The following is a 15000-nucleotide window of genomic DNA, read 5'->3' as shown; positions in this document are numbered from 1 at the left end:
TGAATGTATGAATAAATACATGTATGTATGTATGAATGAATACATGTATGAATATATGTATGATTGAATCTATGAATGTATTAATAAATACTTGTATGTATGAATATATTAATGAATACATGTATGAATATTTGTATGAGTGTACCTATAAGTGTATGAATAAATACATGTATGAATTAATACATGGATTAATGTATGTATGAGTGTATGAATAAATACATGTATGAATGTTTGCATGATTTATTTCAAATAAATACATGTATGAATGAATAAATACATGTATGTATGTATGAATGTATGTATGAATAAATATATGTATGAATAAATACATGTATGAATGTTTGTATGAATAAATGTATGTATGAATGAATGTATGTATAAATACATGTATGAATTTATGTATGAATAAATACATGTATGTATGAATACATGTATGAATATATGAATAAATACATGTATGTATGAATATATGAATGAATACATGTATGAATGAATACATGGATTAATGTATGTATGAGTGTATGAATACATACATACATGTATCAATGTATGTATGTATGAATAAATCCATGTATGAATGTTTGTATGAATTAAAAAAATAATACATGTATGAATGAATATATGTATGAATAAATACATGTATGAATGTTTATTGGAATGTATGAAGAAATACATGTACAAATGTTTGTATGAATAAATGTATGTATGAATGAATGTATGTATGAATGTATGTATGAATACATGTATGAATGCATGTATGAATAAATACATGTATGAATGCATGTATGTATGAATGAATACATGTATGATTGAATCTATGAATGTATGAATAAATACATATATGTATGAATATATTAATGAATGCATGTATGAATTGAGGTATGATTGTAACTATAAGTGTATGAATAATACATGTATGAATGTATGAGTGAATACTTGGATTAATTTATGTATGAGTGTATGAATAAATACATGTATGAATGTATGTATGAATGAATGAATACATGTATGAATGTATGTATGTATGAATAAATACATGTATGAATGTATGTATGTATAAACACATGTATGAATGTTTGCATGATTTTTTAAATAAACACATGTATGAATGAATAAATACATGTATGAATGTATGTATGAATATATGAATGAATAAATACATGTATGAATGTGTGTATGAATAAATACATGTATGAATGTTTATATGAATGTACGAATAAATACATGTATGAGTGTATGTATGAATAAATGTATGTATGAATGAATGTATGTATAAATACAAGTATGAATGTATGTATGAATAAATACATGTATGAATGTATGTATGTATGAATAAATACATGTATGACTTTATGTATGAATGAATACATGTATGATTGAATCTATGAATAAACACATGTATGTATGAATATATGAATGAATACATGTATGAATATATGTATGATTGTACCTATAAGTATATGAATAAATACATGTATGAATGTATACATGGATTAATGTATGTATGAATGTATGAATAAATACATGTATGAATGTATGTATGGATTAATGTATGTATGAGTGTATGACTAAATACATGTATGAATGTTTGTACGAATTTTTAAATAAATACATGTATGGATGTATAAATACATGTATGAATGTATGTATGAATAAGTACATGTATGAATGTTTATATGAATGTATGAATAAATACATGCATGAATGTATGTATGTGTGTATGAATGAATGTATGTATGAATGTATATATAAATACATGTATGAATGTATCAATGAAAAAATACATGTATGAATGTATGTATGAATGTATGTATGAATAAATACATGAATGAATGTATGTATACATGTATGAATGTTTATTGGAATGTATGAATAAATACATGCACGAATGTATGTATGAATGAATGTATGTATGAATAAATACATGTATGGATGTATGTATAAATGAATGTATAAATAAATACATGTATGAATGTATGAATGAATACATGTATGAATATATGTATGATTGAATCTATGAATAAATACATATATGTATGAATATACTAATGAATGCATGTATGAATACATGTATGATTGTACCTATAAGTGTATGAATGAATACATGTATTCATTCATACATGTATTCATATATGAATGAATGAATGTATGTTTGAATGTATGTATGAATGAATACATATATGAATGTATTCATTCATATATGTGTATGAATAAATACATGTATGAATGTTTGCATGATTTATTTTAAATAAATACATGTATGAATGTATGAATGAATAAATACTTGTGTGAATGTATGTATGAATCTATGTATGAATAAATACATGTATGAATGTTTATATGAATGTATGAATGAGTACATGTAAGAATGTTTATATGAATGTATGAATAAATATATGTATGAATGAATGTATGTATTAATGTATGTATGTATGTATAAATACATGTATGAATGTATGTATGAATAAATACATGTATGAATGTATGAATAAATACATGTATGACTGTATGTATGAATGAATACATGTATGATTGAATCTATGAATGTATGAATAAATCCATGTATGTATGAATATATGAATGAATACATGTATGAATATATGTATGATTGTACCTATAACTGTATGAATAAATACATGTATGAATGAATACATGGATTAATGTATGTATGAGTGTATGAATACATACATACATGTATGAATAAATACACATATGAATGTTTGTATGAATTTTTAAATAAATACATGTATGAATGAATAAATACATGTATGAATGTATGTATGAATGTTTATATGAATGTATGAATAAATACATGTATGAATGTATGAATGAATGTATGTATGAATGTATGTATAAATAAATGAATAAATACATGTATGAATGAATGTATGAATAAATACATGTATGAATGTATGTATGAATAAATACATGTATGAATGTATGTATGTATGAATGAGTAAATACATGTATGAATGTATGTATGTATGAACAAATACATATATGAATGTATGTATGTATGAATGCATGTATAAATGTATGTATGAGTAAATGAATACATGTATGAATGTATGTATGTACGTATGAATGAATGAATAAATACATGTATGAACGTATGTATGTATGAACAAATACATGTATGAATGTATGTATGAATAAGTACATGTATGAATGTATGTATGGTTGTATGCATGAATAAAAACATGTATGAATGTAAGTATGTATGAATAAATACATGTATGAATGTATGTATGAATAAATACATGTATGAATGTATGTATGAATGAATAAATACATGTATAAGTACATGTATGAATGGATGTAGGCATGAATAAATACATGTATGAATGTAAGTTTGTATGACTAAATACATGTATGAATGAATGAATAAATAAATACATGTATGAATGTATGTATGTATGAACAAATACATGTATGAATGTATGTATGATGAAGTAAATGTATGTATGTATGTATGTTTGCACACATGAATAAAAACATGTATGAATGTAAGTATGTATGAATAAATACATGTATGAATGTATGTATGTATGAATGAATGAGTAAATACATGTATGAATGTATGTATGTATGAACAAATACATATATGAATGTATGTATGAATGTATGTATGAATGCATGTATAAATGTATGTATGAATAAATGAATACATGTATGAATGTATGTATGTATGTACGTATGAATGAATGAATAAATACATGTATGAATGTATGAACAAATACATGTATGAATGTATGTATGAATAAGTACATGTATGAATGTATGTATGGTTGTATGCATGAATAAAAACATGTATGAATGTAAGTATGTATGAATAAATACATGTATGAATGTATGTATGAATGAATAAATACATGTATGAATGTATGTATGTCTGAACAAATACATGTATGAATAAGTACATGTATGAATGTATGTATGGTTGTATGCATGAATAAAAACAAGTATGAATGTAAGTATGTATGAATAAATACATGTATGAATGTATGTATGAATGAATGAATAAATACATGTATGAATGTATGTATGTATGAACAAATACATATATGAATGTATGTATGATTTAATACGTGTATGTATGTATGAATGTGGGTATGAAAAAATTAATGTATGAATGTATGTATGAACAAACACATGTATGAATGTATGTATGTATGTATGTATGAATGAATAAATACTTGTATGAATGTATGTATGAATGTATGTATGAATGAATAAATACTTGTATGTATGTATGTATGAATGTATGTATGAATGTATGTATGAATGAATAAATACATGTATGAATGTATGTATTAATGAATAAATACATGTATGAATAAATAAATGCATGTATGTATGTATAAATGTATGAATGAATACATATATGGATGAATAAATACCTGAATGTATGAATGTTGAATTAATACTTGTATGAATGAATCCATGAATGAATGCATGTATATATGAATGAATACATGTATTAATGGATCTATTAATGAATACATGTATAAATGAATAAATACATGTATGAATGAATGTATGAATTAATGCATTTATACATGAATAAATACATGTATGGTTGAATGTATGAATGGATAAATACTTGTATATGTGAATGTATGAAGGAATACAAGTATATATGAATATATACATGAATGAATACATGTATGAATGAATGAATACATGTATGAATGAATGTATGAATAAATACATGTATCAATGCATGAATGAATAAATACATGTATGTACGTACGAATGAATACATGTATGAATGTATGTATTAAAGTATGTATGTATGAATGAATACATGTATATGTGTATGAGTAAATGTATGTATGAATGAATACATGTATGTATGAATGTATTTATGAATAAATGTATGAATGTTTGTATGAATTTATAAATAAATACATGTATGAATGTATGATTGAATAAATACATGTAAGAATGTATGTATGAATATATGTATGATTGAATGAATAAATACATGTATGAATAAATACATGTATGTATGAATGTACGAATGAATAAATACATGTATGACTGTATGTATGAATGTATGAATAAATACATATATAAATGTATGTATGAATGTACGAATGAATAAATACTTGCATGAATGTATGTATGAATAATTACAAATATGAATGTATGTATGTATGAATAAATACATGTATGAATGTATGTATAAATGTATGTATGAATAAATAAATGTATGAATGTAAGTATGTATGAATAATACATGTACAGAATATGTATGAATAAATACATGTAAGAATGTATGTATAAATGTATGTATGAATAAATACATGTATGTATGAATAAATAAATGTATGAATGTATGTATTAATAAGTACATGTATGAATGTATGTATGGATGTATGCATGAATAAATACATGTATGAATGTAAGTATGTATGAATAAATACATGTATGAATGTACGTATGAATGAATAAATACATGTATGAATGTATGTATGTATGTATGAATAAATTAATGTATGTATGTATGTATGAATGAATACATGTATGAATGTATGTATGAATGAATAAATCCATGTATGAATGAATAAATACATGTATGAATGTATGCATTAACAAATACATATATGAATGTATATATGATTTAATACATGTATGAATGTATGTATGTATGTATGAAAAAATACATGTATGAATGTATGTATGAACAAACACATGTACAAATGCATATAGGAATAAATACATATATGTATGTATGTATGAATGAATAAATGCTTGTATGAATGTATGTATGAATGTATGTATGAATACATACATGTATGAATGTATGCATGAATGAATAAATACATGTATGAATGTATGTATTAATGAATAAATACATGTATGAATAAATAAATACATGTATGTGTGTATGTATGTATGTATGAATGAATAAATACATGTATGAATGAATGTATAAATGAATACATGTATGGATGATTAAATACCTGAATGTATGAATTAATACATGTATGAATGAATCCATGAATGAATATATGAATAAATACATGTATTAATGGATCTATTAACGAATACATGTATAAATGAATAAATACATGTATGAATGAATGTATGAATGAATACATGTATGGATGAATAAATACCTGAATGTATGAATTAATACATGTATGAATGAATGCATGAATGAATATATGTATATATGAATAAATACATGTATTAATGGATCTATTAATGAATACATGTATAAATGAATAAATACATGTATGAATGAATGTATGAATGAATACATATATGAATTAATAAATACATGTATGAATGAATGTATTTATACACGAATAAATACATGTATGATTGAATGTATGATTGTATACATGTATGAATGAATAAATACATGTATATGTGAATGTATGAATGAATACAAGTATATATGAATATATACATGAATGTAGGAATGAATACATGAATGTATGAATAAATACATGTATGAATGAATAAATGAATAGATGTATGAATTAATGAATACATGTATGAATTAATGAATGTATGTATGAATAAATGCATGTATGAATGCATGTATGCATGAATGAATAAATACATGTATGTAGTTATGAATGAATACATGTATGAATGCATGTATTAAAGTATGTATGTATGAATGATTACATGTATGTATGAATAAATACATGTATGAATGTATGTATGTATGAATGAATACATGTATGTGTGTATGAATGAATGTATGTATGAATTTATAAATAAATACATGTATGAATGTATGATTGAATAAATACATGTAAGAATGTATGTATGAATATATGAATGAATAAATACATATATAACTGTATGTATTAATGTATGTATGAATAAATACATGTATGAATGTTTATATGACTGTAAGAATAAATACATGTATGGATGTATGTATGAATGTACGAATGAATAAATATATGTATGAATGTATGTGTGAATGAATGTATGTATGTATGAATACATGTATGAATGAATGAATAAATACATGTATGAATGTATTAATAAATACATGTGTGAATGTAAGTATGCATGAATAAATAAATACATGTATGTACGCATGAATGAATACATGTATGAATGTATGTATGAAAGTATGTATGTAGGAATGATTACATGTATGAATGTACGTATGAATGAATACATGTATGTATGAATGTATGACTGAATAAATCTATCAATGTTTGTATGAATTTATAAATAAATACATGTATGCATTAATAAATACATGTATGAATGTATGTATGAATGGATGCATTCATATATGAATAAATACATGTATGAATGAATAAATACATGAATGAATGTACGTATGAATGAATGCATTCATATGTGAATAAATACATGTATGATTAAATGTGTGAATGTATACATGTATGAATGAATAAATACATGTATGTGTGAATGTATGAATGAATACAAGTATATATGAATATATACATGTATAAATGAATGTAGGAATGAATACATGTATGTATGAATAAATACATGTATGAATGATTGTATAAATGAATACATGTATGAATGAATGTTTGAATTAATACATGTATGCATGCATGTATGTATGATTGTATGAACGAATACATGTATGAATGAATAAATACATGTATGAATGAATGAATACATGTATGAATGAATGTATGAATGAAAACATGTATGAATTAATGAATACAAGTATGAATGAATGTATGAATGAATACATGCATGAATTAATGAATACATGTATGAACGAATGAATACATGTACAAATGAATGTATGAATGAATACATGTATGAATGAATGAATACATGTATTATTGAATGAATACATGTATGAATGAATGTATAAATGAGTACATGTATAAATAAATGACCACATGTATGAATGAATGTATAAATGAATATGCGTATGAATGACTACATATATGAATGAATGAATACATTTATGAACAAATGTATGAATTAATACATGTATGATTGAATGTATGAATGAATACATGTATGAATGAATGAATACATATATGAATGAATTAATACATGTGTGATTGAATGTATGAATGAATACATGTATGAATGAATGTATGCTTGAATACATGTATGAATACTTGTATGAATGAATGTCTGAATACATGTACGAATGAATGAATACATGTATGAATACTTGTATGAATGAATGTCTGAATACATGTACGAATGAATGTATGATTACTGTATGCATGAATGATTTAATGTATGAATACATGGATGAATGAATAAATGTATGATTACATGTATGAACATAATAATGAGTGAATGTATGTATACATGTATGAATACATGTATGAATGAATGTATGAATACATGTATGAATGAATGAATGAATACATGTATGAATGAATACATGTACGAATGAACGAATGTATCCATACAGGGAAGAATAAATGTATGAATACATGTATTCATACAATCATTCATACTTGTATTCATACATTCATTCATCCTTGTATTCATACATTAATTCATTCATACATGTATTCATACATAGGGATTAGGATGTTACTAACCCTAACCCAAAGCGTGTCCTGCCGCCGATGGCCCGTCGGCTCCGCCTCTCCACAAAGACTTTTAAAGTCATTTTGATAGTAGGCTATTATAGCTAATATAGACACTTACATCATGTGTTGCCTTCATTATAACACTTATATACAGCTTTTAATTTTTGCGGCTCCAGAAAAAAAATTGTGTTTTGGTATTTTTGCTGACCCCTGGTCTAAATGATGTGAAACCTGTTTAAAATGTGACATTTGTTTTTGGTGTGTGCAAGTGTACCCAATAAAGTGGCCATTGAGTGTATATATTGTCTTGACTGACACCATCATCAGGAAACAATAACTAATAGATAGAAATTTAAGTATTACCTTACTGAAGGAGGAATTCCTGTTGATCATGCAGCTTGAATTCTGTAGAGGGAAACAAAACTATGATTTATAACATTTACAAAATATAATTAAATGATGTACAGTTCAAGTCATAAGTTTGGACACACCTTCTCATTTCAATGTGTTTTCTTTATTTTCATGACTATTTACATTGTAGATAGTCACATCTAAACTCTGAATAAACACATGTGGAGTTATGTACTTAATATATGTACTGGATGTCAAATTGGAAAATTCAACATTTAAAGATTGTACTTATTACAGTACATAACATATATTTACATTCCCACATTGTACATATTTGTTGTAGTATAGTTTTTGTGTATGACTTTTCTTTTTAGATCCACTGTACTGAATATTACAGAACACAGGCTAGTTTAAATGGTAAATAGGTTGTACTTGTATAGCACTTTTCTACCTTCAAGGTACACAAAGCGCTTTGACACTATTTCCACATTCACCCATTCACACACTGATGGCAGGAGCTGCCATGCAAGGCCCTAAGCAGGACCCATCAGGAGCAAGGGTGAAGTGTCTTGCTCAGGACACAACGGACCTGACGAGGTTGGTGGGAACTGGGGATTGAACCAGGAACTCTCAGGTTGCTGGCACGGCCACTTTCCCAACCGCAAGACATCATATACATATGTGTATATATATATATATATATATATATATATATATATATATATATATATATATGTACATATATGTATATATATATGCATGTATATATATATATATGTATGTACATATGTATATACATATGTACATATATGTATATATATATATGCATGTATATATATGTATGTATATACATATGTATATATACATGCATATATAGACATATATGTATATATATGTATGTACATATGTATATATATGTGTATATATACATATGTATATGTACATATATGTATGTATATATATACATATACATATATGTATATATGCATGTGTATATATATGTATGTATGTACATATGTATATGTGCATACATATGTATATATATGCATATATTTCTATATATGAATGTATATATATATGTATGTATATACATATGTATATATACATATATGTATATATATATATACATATATATATGCATGCATCCGTCTATATATACATCTATGTATATATTAGGGCTGCAAATCTTTGGGTGTCCCATAATTCGATTCAATATCGATTTTTGGGGTCACGATTCGATAATAAATCGATTTTTTCGATTCGATTCTCGATTCAAAAATGATATTTTTCCGATTCGAAAGGATTCTGTATTCATTCAATACGATGAGGTGGCGACTTGGGCAGGGTGTACCCCGCCTTCCGCCCGATTGTAGCTGAGATAGACGCCAGCGCCCCCCGCGACCCCAAAAGGGAATAAGCGGTGGGAAATGGATGGATGGATACATAGAATTTCAGCATGATCTACCCCAGTCTGCTGACATGCAAGCAGAATAGTAGATTTTATTAAAAAAGCTTTTATAATTGTAAAGGACAATGTTTTATCAACTGATTGCAATAATGTAAATTTGTTGTAACTATTAAAGGAACCAAAAATAGGACTTATTTTATCTTTGTGAAAACATTGGACACAGTGTGTTGTCCAGCTTATGAGTGTAAGCCACTGTGACACTATTCTTCTTTTTTATTGTTTTTATAAATGTCTAATGATAATGTCAATGAGGGATTTTTGATCACTGCTATGTTGAAATTATAACTAATATTGATACTGTTGTTGATAATATTCCTTTTTGTTTCTGTAGCTCCTTTCGATACAAGGCAAGTTCTTTTTTTTTGTAAAACGGGCGTTTATTGACTCCTTCTTGCTGTATACACCATCCACGCCGACACGCCTCCACACCAACGCCGACGCCGTGAAGACTTACAAATGCAGTACAATACAGTACATCAGTCTTTGAATTTACATCAATAAACACTTGGAAATAAATTAAATTATAGCTGCAAGCAGCGTTGGTCGGGTCTGCCTTTGGCTGCTGCCCCCGAGACCCACGGCCGGATAAGCGTTAGAAGACGCCTTGGAGCCACTATTTTGAGAATCTAATGCATTGTGAAAGTAATGCAGTTGTTGTATTGAAGTGAAAATATCAAACTTCCTGTTGATTTTTGCTAAAGTATGTTGATTATCAAAATGTAGGTCTAAGTGAGACCTACATAGTGTTTTTTGTTTCATGTCTCTCTGACATTCCTACCGGAAGTTACAAGCAGTTTTGTCTGTGTTTATTCCTAGGAGCAGTTTGTCCGTGTTGTATTCCAAGGGGGGCGGTAGAGCGCAATTTTGAGTTTTGAGGTTAGGTTTTTTTCATCAGATCGCAATTTTTGCCAGACCTGATGTGTGAGTCAAGTTTGGTGAGTTTAGAAGCATTTTAAGGGGGACAAATAACAGCTCAAAGAGGCAAAAATGACATTTTTTTAGGAGACTTTGCACAGGGGTTCTTTGAAGGCGCGTAAAATCAAAACCTGGGAACTTATCAAAACTCTGTTCTATACTTTTAATCAGAAGGGTTCAATCTCTCTCCTGTGCGAGTTTGAAGCCAAAACAACAAACGCACTTAGAGGACATAATGTTTGAAGAAAGGTGACCGGTTTTTACAAAACTTTTGTTTTGAAAGGGGGATTGCCAACTTCCTGTTGATTTTTGTTGGGGGTTGTCAATCTATGAAATGTAGGTCCAAGCGAGACCTACATAGAGGTTTTTGTTTCATGTCTTACCGGAAGTTACAAGCAGTTTTGTCTGTGTTTTCTTCCTAGGAGCAGTTTTTTCAGTGTTTTATTCAAAAATAGCGCTAGAGCGCAATTTTGAGTTTTGGGGTTTGTTTTTTTCATTAGATCGCAATATTCGCCAGTCCTAATGTGTGCGCCAAGTTTGGTGACTTTTGAAGCATTTTAAAGGGGTCAAATTACAGCGCAAAGAGGCAAAAATTGCATTTTTTGCAAACATTTAATTTTGAAGGGGTTTTTACCAACTTCCTGTAGATTTTTGCTGAAAGAAGTGAGTGTATGAAAATTGGGTCTAAGTCAGACCTACATAGGAGTTTTTGTTTCATGTCGCTATGACATTCCTAACAGAAGTTACATGCAGTTTTGTCTGTAATTTTTTCCTAGGGGGCGCTAGAGCGCAATTTTCATTTTGGGGGATTGGTTACTTAATATGTTGGGAAGGTTTGCTATACCGACGTGTGTGTCAAATTTGGTGAGTTTTGAAGCATGTTAAGGGGGTCAAATTACAGCGCGTAGGTGCGGAATAATAATAAAACACAGCAGTTTCAATAGCGTCCTTGGCCCATGGTAAAGGACTCCCTAATTACAAAATATACAATACCTCGTTGGCAGCTTGTGACGAAAAGAGGTTCTAATAACGACTTGCTTGAAGTTTTACAAGAATTATCGAATACTCTCCAATCTTCTGAGGAGCTGAAGACAACGTGCTCGAGCACCCGCCCCTCTTGCGTGTTCTACTTTGTTTACGGTCCGTGTGGTCGCAAGATCCCAACAATCGTTCCGCTTTGCAACACAATTAACACAATACATTTACATTTTGCTCGGGATATTTTACAATCACACATTTTCGAATAATATTTTATAACTCTGCATCATTAACTTATTTATTAATATTTATTTATTTATGAAACACATTTAAATTATTAAAAACTCTCAGAAACAGCTACAGTTTCATTACTTTTGGTTTGTTCTGTGTGGTGTTTGTGTCTCCCCTCAATTGCTCTGTTTGTTGCAGTTCTGAGTGTTGCTGGCTCAGGTTTGCTTTTGGAATTGGATTGCATTGTTATGGTATTGCTGTGTAGTGGTTTGTTGGATTGATTAAAAAATAAAATAAGAAATAATATATATATATATATATACATATATATATATATATATATATTTTTTTTTTTCAAATAAAAAAATATAGATTTTTAAAAAATATGAAACGATTCTGAATCGCACAACGTATTCGAATTGATTTTTCCCACTCCCCTAGTATATATATATATATATATATATATATATATATATATATATATATATATGCATATATCTATATATATGTATATATATGTATGTATATATATATATATATTTGTATATATGTATGTATATATATACATGAATATATATATATATATATATATATATATATATATATATATATATATATACATATATATATATATATAGTTAGTAATATATATTATGTATTATATATAGTTTGTATTATTTAATGTTGATAAGATTGTTATGCATAGTTGTAATTTTAAACATTTTATAGAGAAATTATCTTTTTTTCTTAGGGGGAAGCAGGTTATTATATATGTATATATACATATATATACATACATATATATATATATATATATATATATATATATGTGTGTGTGTGTGTATGTATATATATATATATGCATACGTATATATGTATAAGTATACGTATATATATATATACATGTATATATATATATGTGTGTGTATATATGTGTATATATATTTACACACACATATATACACACATATACATGTTTGTGTAAATATGTGTAAATATATATAAACAGACACAAATATATACATGTATATACACATATGTATACACATTATATAATCTCTCTCTCTCTCTCTCTCTGTCTCTTTATTGATCCCCATGAGAAAGGGAAAACATTCTTTCCGGGCATAATTTGTCTCTAAAATGTTTAAAAGTACACCTATGCCTAACAATCCTATCAACATTAAATAATACAAACAAGTAAAACAAATAAAAACAGAAAAAGTGTGCCTTGGATGATTGAGGACTCAACGATCTCCAGGATTATTCGTTAAAATAATAAAAATGCATGCAACTTTTTTTAAAAAATGGGTTAAAAGTGAGGATAATTTACATTCTTTCTGGAAGACCAAAGAGTCTTACCAGCTGGATGTTGGGCGCGCATGCGCGTACGGTGTCCGACGGGCTGCTGACGGCGTCAGTTTCTGACGTGATGCCGTGCCACAGAATCTCCTTTCAAGGTCAAACAAAACACAACAATTACAGCCTTAGCCCTTTTGGAAAGATAACACAAATACTCACACTTTTGACAAGTTCCGTGATGTTGAGCAGGAGGCTTCTGAAGAGCGCGGGACAGGCGTCAGAGTTTGGCGCGCTGGGGTGGCGCGCAGGCAGCGAGGTGCAGGTGCGCCACTGCAAGGTGGAGGTGAGCAGCAAACAGCTCATCAAACCTGAAGAAAAGAAAAGAAGAATAAAACAACTTGGAGACTTTTTTTTTCCCCCGCATGACTTACAAGCAGTGAAGTGTGCCATGTTTGTGTTGTTGATGTATTGTTGTGTCTTTGTCCTTCTCACCTGCAGCAGGTTTTATATTCTCCTCCGCCATGACGTCATTTCCTCTCGAGCAGGCGGAGAGAGAAGGAAGTTGTTGTCCGCTTGGTGACAAACAGAAAGCAGCAACGTGTGCTCCAAGTTGCGATGAGCAGTTTTGCACACAACGAAAGCAGAGGCGTGTGTTTGTGGCCCGCGTGGTTTCGTGCGTGGAGGGGAAAACAACAACATCGATGTGGTTCTGGCTTTGTCCTCCAGGGGGCGTCCCAGATGTCATTTTATACATGATGTCGACTCTTAACTTCAGTACATTCAACTACAGCAATAAGAATAATACAACTATACTGTGTACTAGGATAATACTATTAGTAGTACTACTAGTAGTGAAGCTAATCTCTACTAATGTTATTATATACACACACATATACATGTATACATACAAACATATATATATATATATATATATATATATATACAGACATATATACACATATTAACATATCTATGTAAATATATGTATGTATGTATATGTATGCATGTATATATGTATATATATACATACATGTATGCATGTACGTATACATATATGTATATATACATACATGTATGTATGTATATGTACATATATATGTATGTATGTACGTATACATATATGTATATATACATACATGTATGTATATGTACATATATATGTATGTATGTGTGCATATATAGACTGTGTGTATATATGCACACATGCATATATACACACATATATATGCATGTGTA

The 15000-nt window shown here is 27.9% G+C and overlaps 1 protein-coding gene across 3 annotated transcripts in view; it reads right to left on the bottom strand.

Annotated features, from left to right (window-relative positions):
* The window catches only part of il12a (interleukin 12a), a 38547-nt gene extending 23952 nt beyond the window's left edge, over positions 1-14595 (bottom strand). Inside the window, exons 1-4 of one of the 3 annotated variants that reach the window (XM_061878144.1) lie at positions 14257-14595; positions 13984-14132; positions 13825-13914; positions 8886-8927 (exon numbers count right to left, since the gene is read on the bottom strand). In XM_061878144.1, the coding sequence (XP_061734128.1) occupies positions 8886-8927; positions 13825-13914; positions 13984-14132; positions 14257-14518 (543 nt within the window). In that variant the 5' untranslated portion in view covers positions 14519-14595. Of the gene's footprint in view, positions 1-8885; positions 8928-13824; positions 13915-13983; positions 14133-14195; positions 14230-14256 lie in introns of those variants that run through there. The other 2 variants (XM_061878143.1, XM_061878145.1) reach the window with 2 other exon arrangements.
* Between the last annotated feature and the right edge of the window lie 405 nt (positions 14596-15000).

This window comes from Nerophis ophidion, linkage group LG18, assembly GCF_033978795.1.
Source record: "Nerophis ophidion isolate RoL-2023_Sa linkage group LG18, RoL_Noph_v1.0, whole genome shotgun sequence".
Taxonomy (NCBI): Eukaryota; Metazoa; Chordata; class Actinopteri; order Syngnathiformes; family Syngnathidae; genus Nerophis; species Nerophis ophidion.
This window is presented reverse-complemented; position numbering and strand designations above follow the sequence as displayed.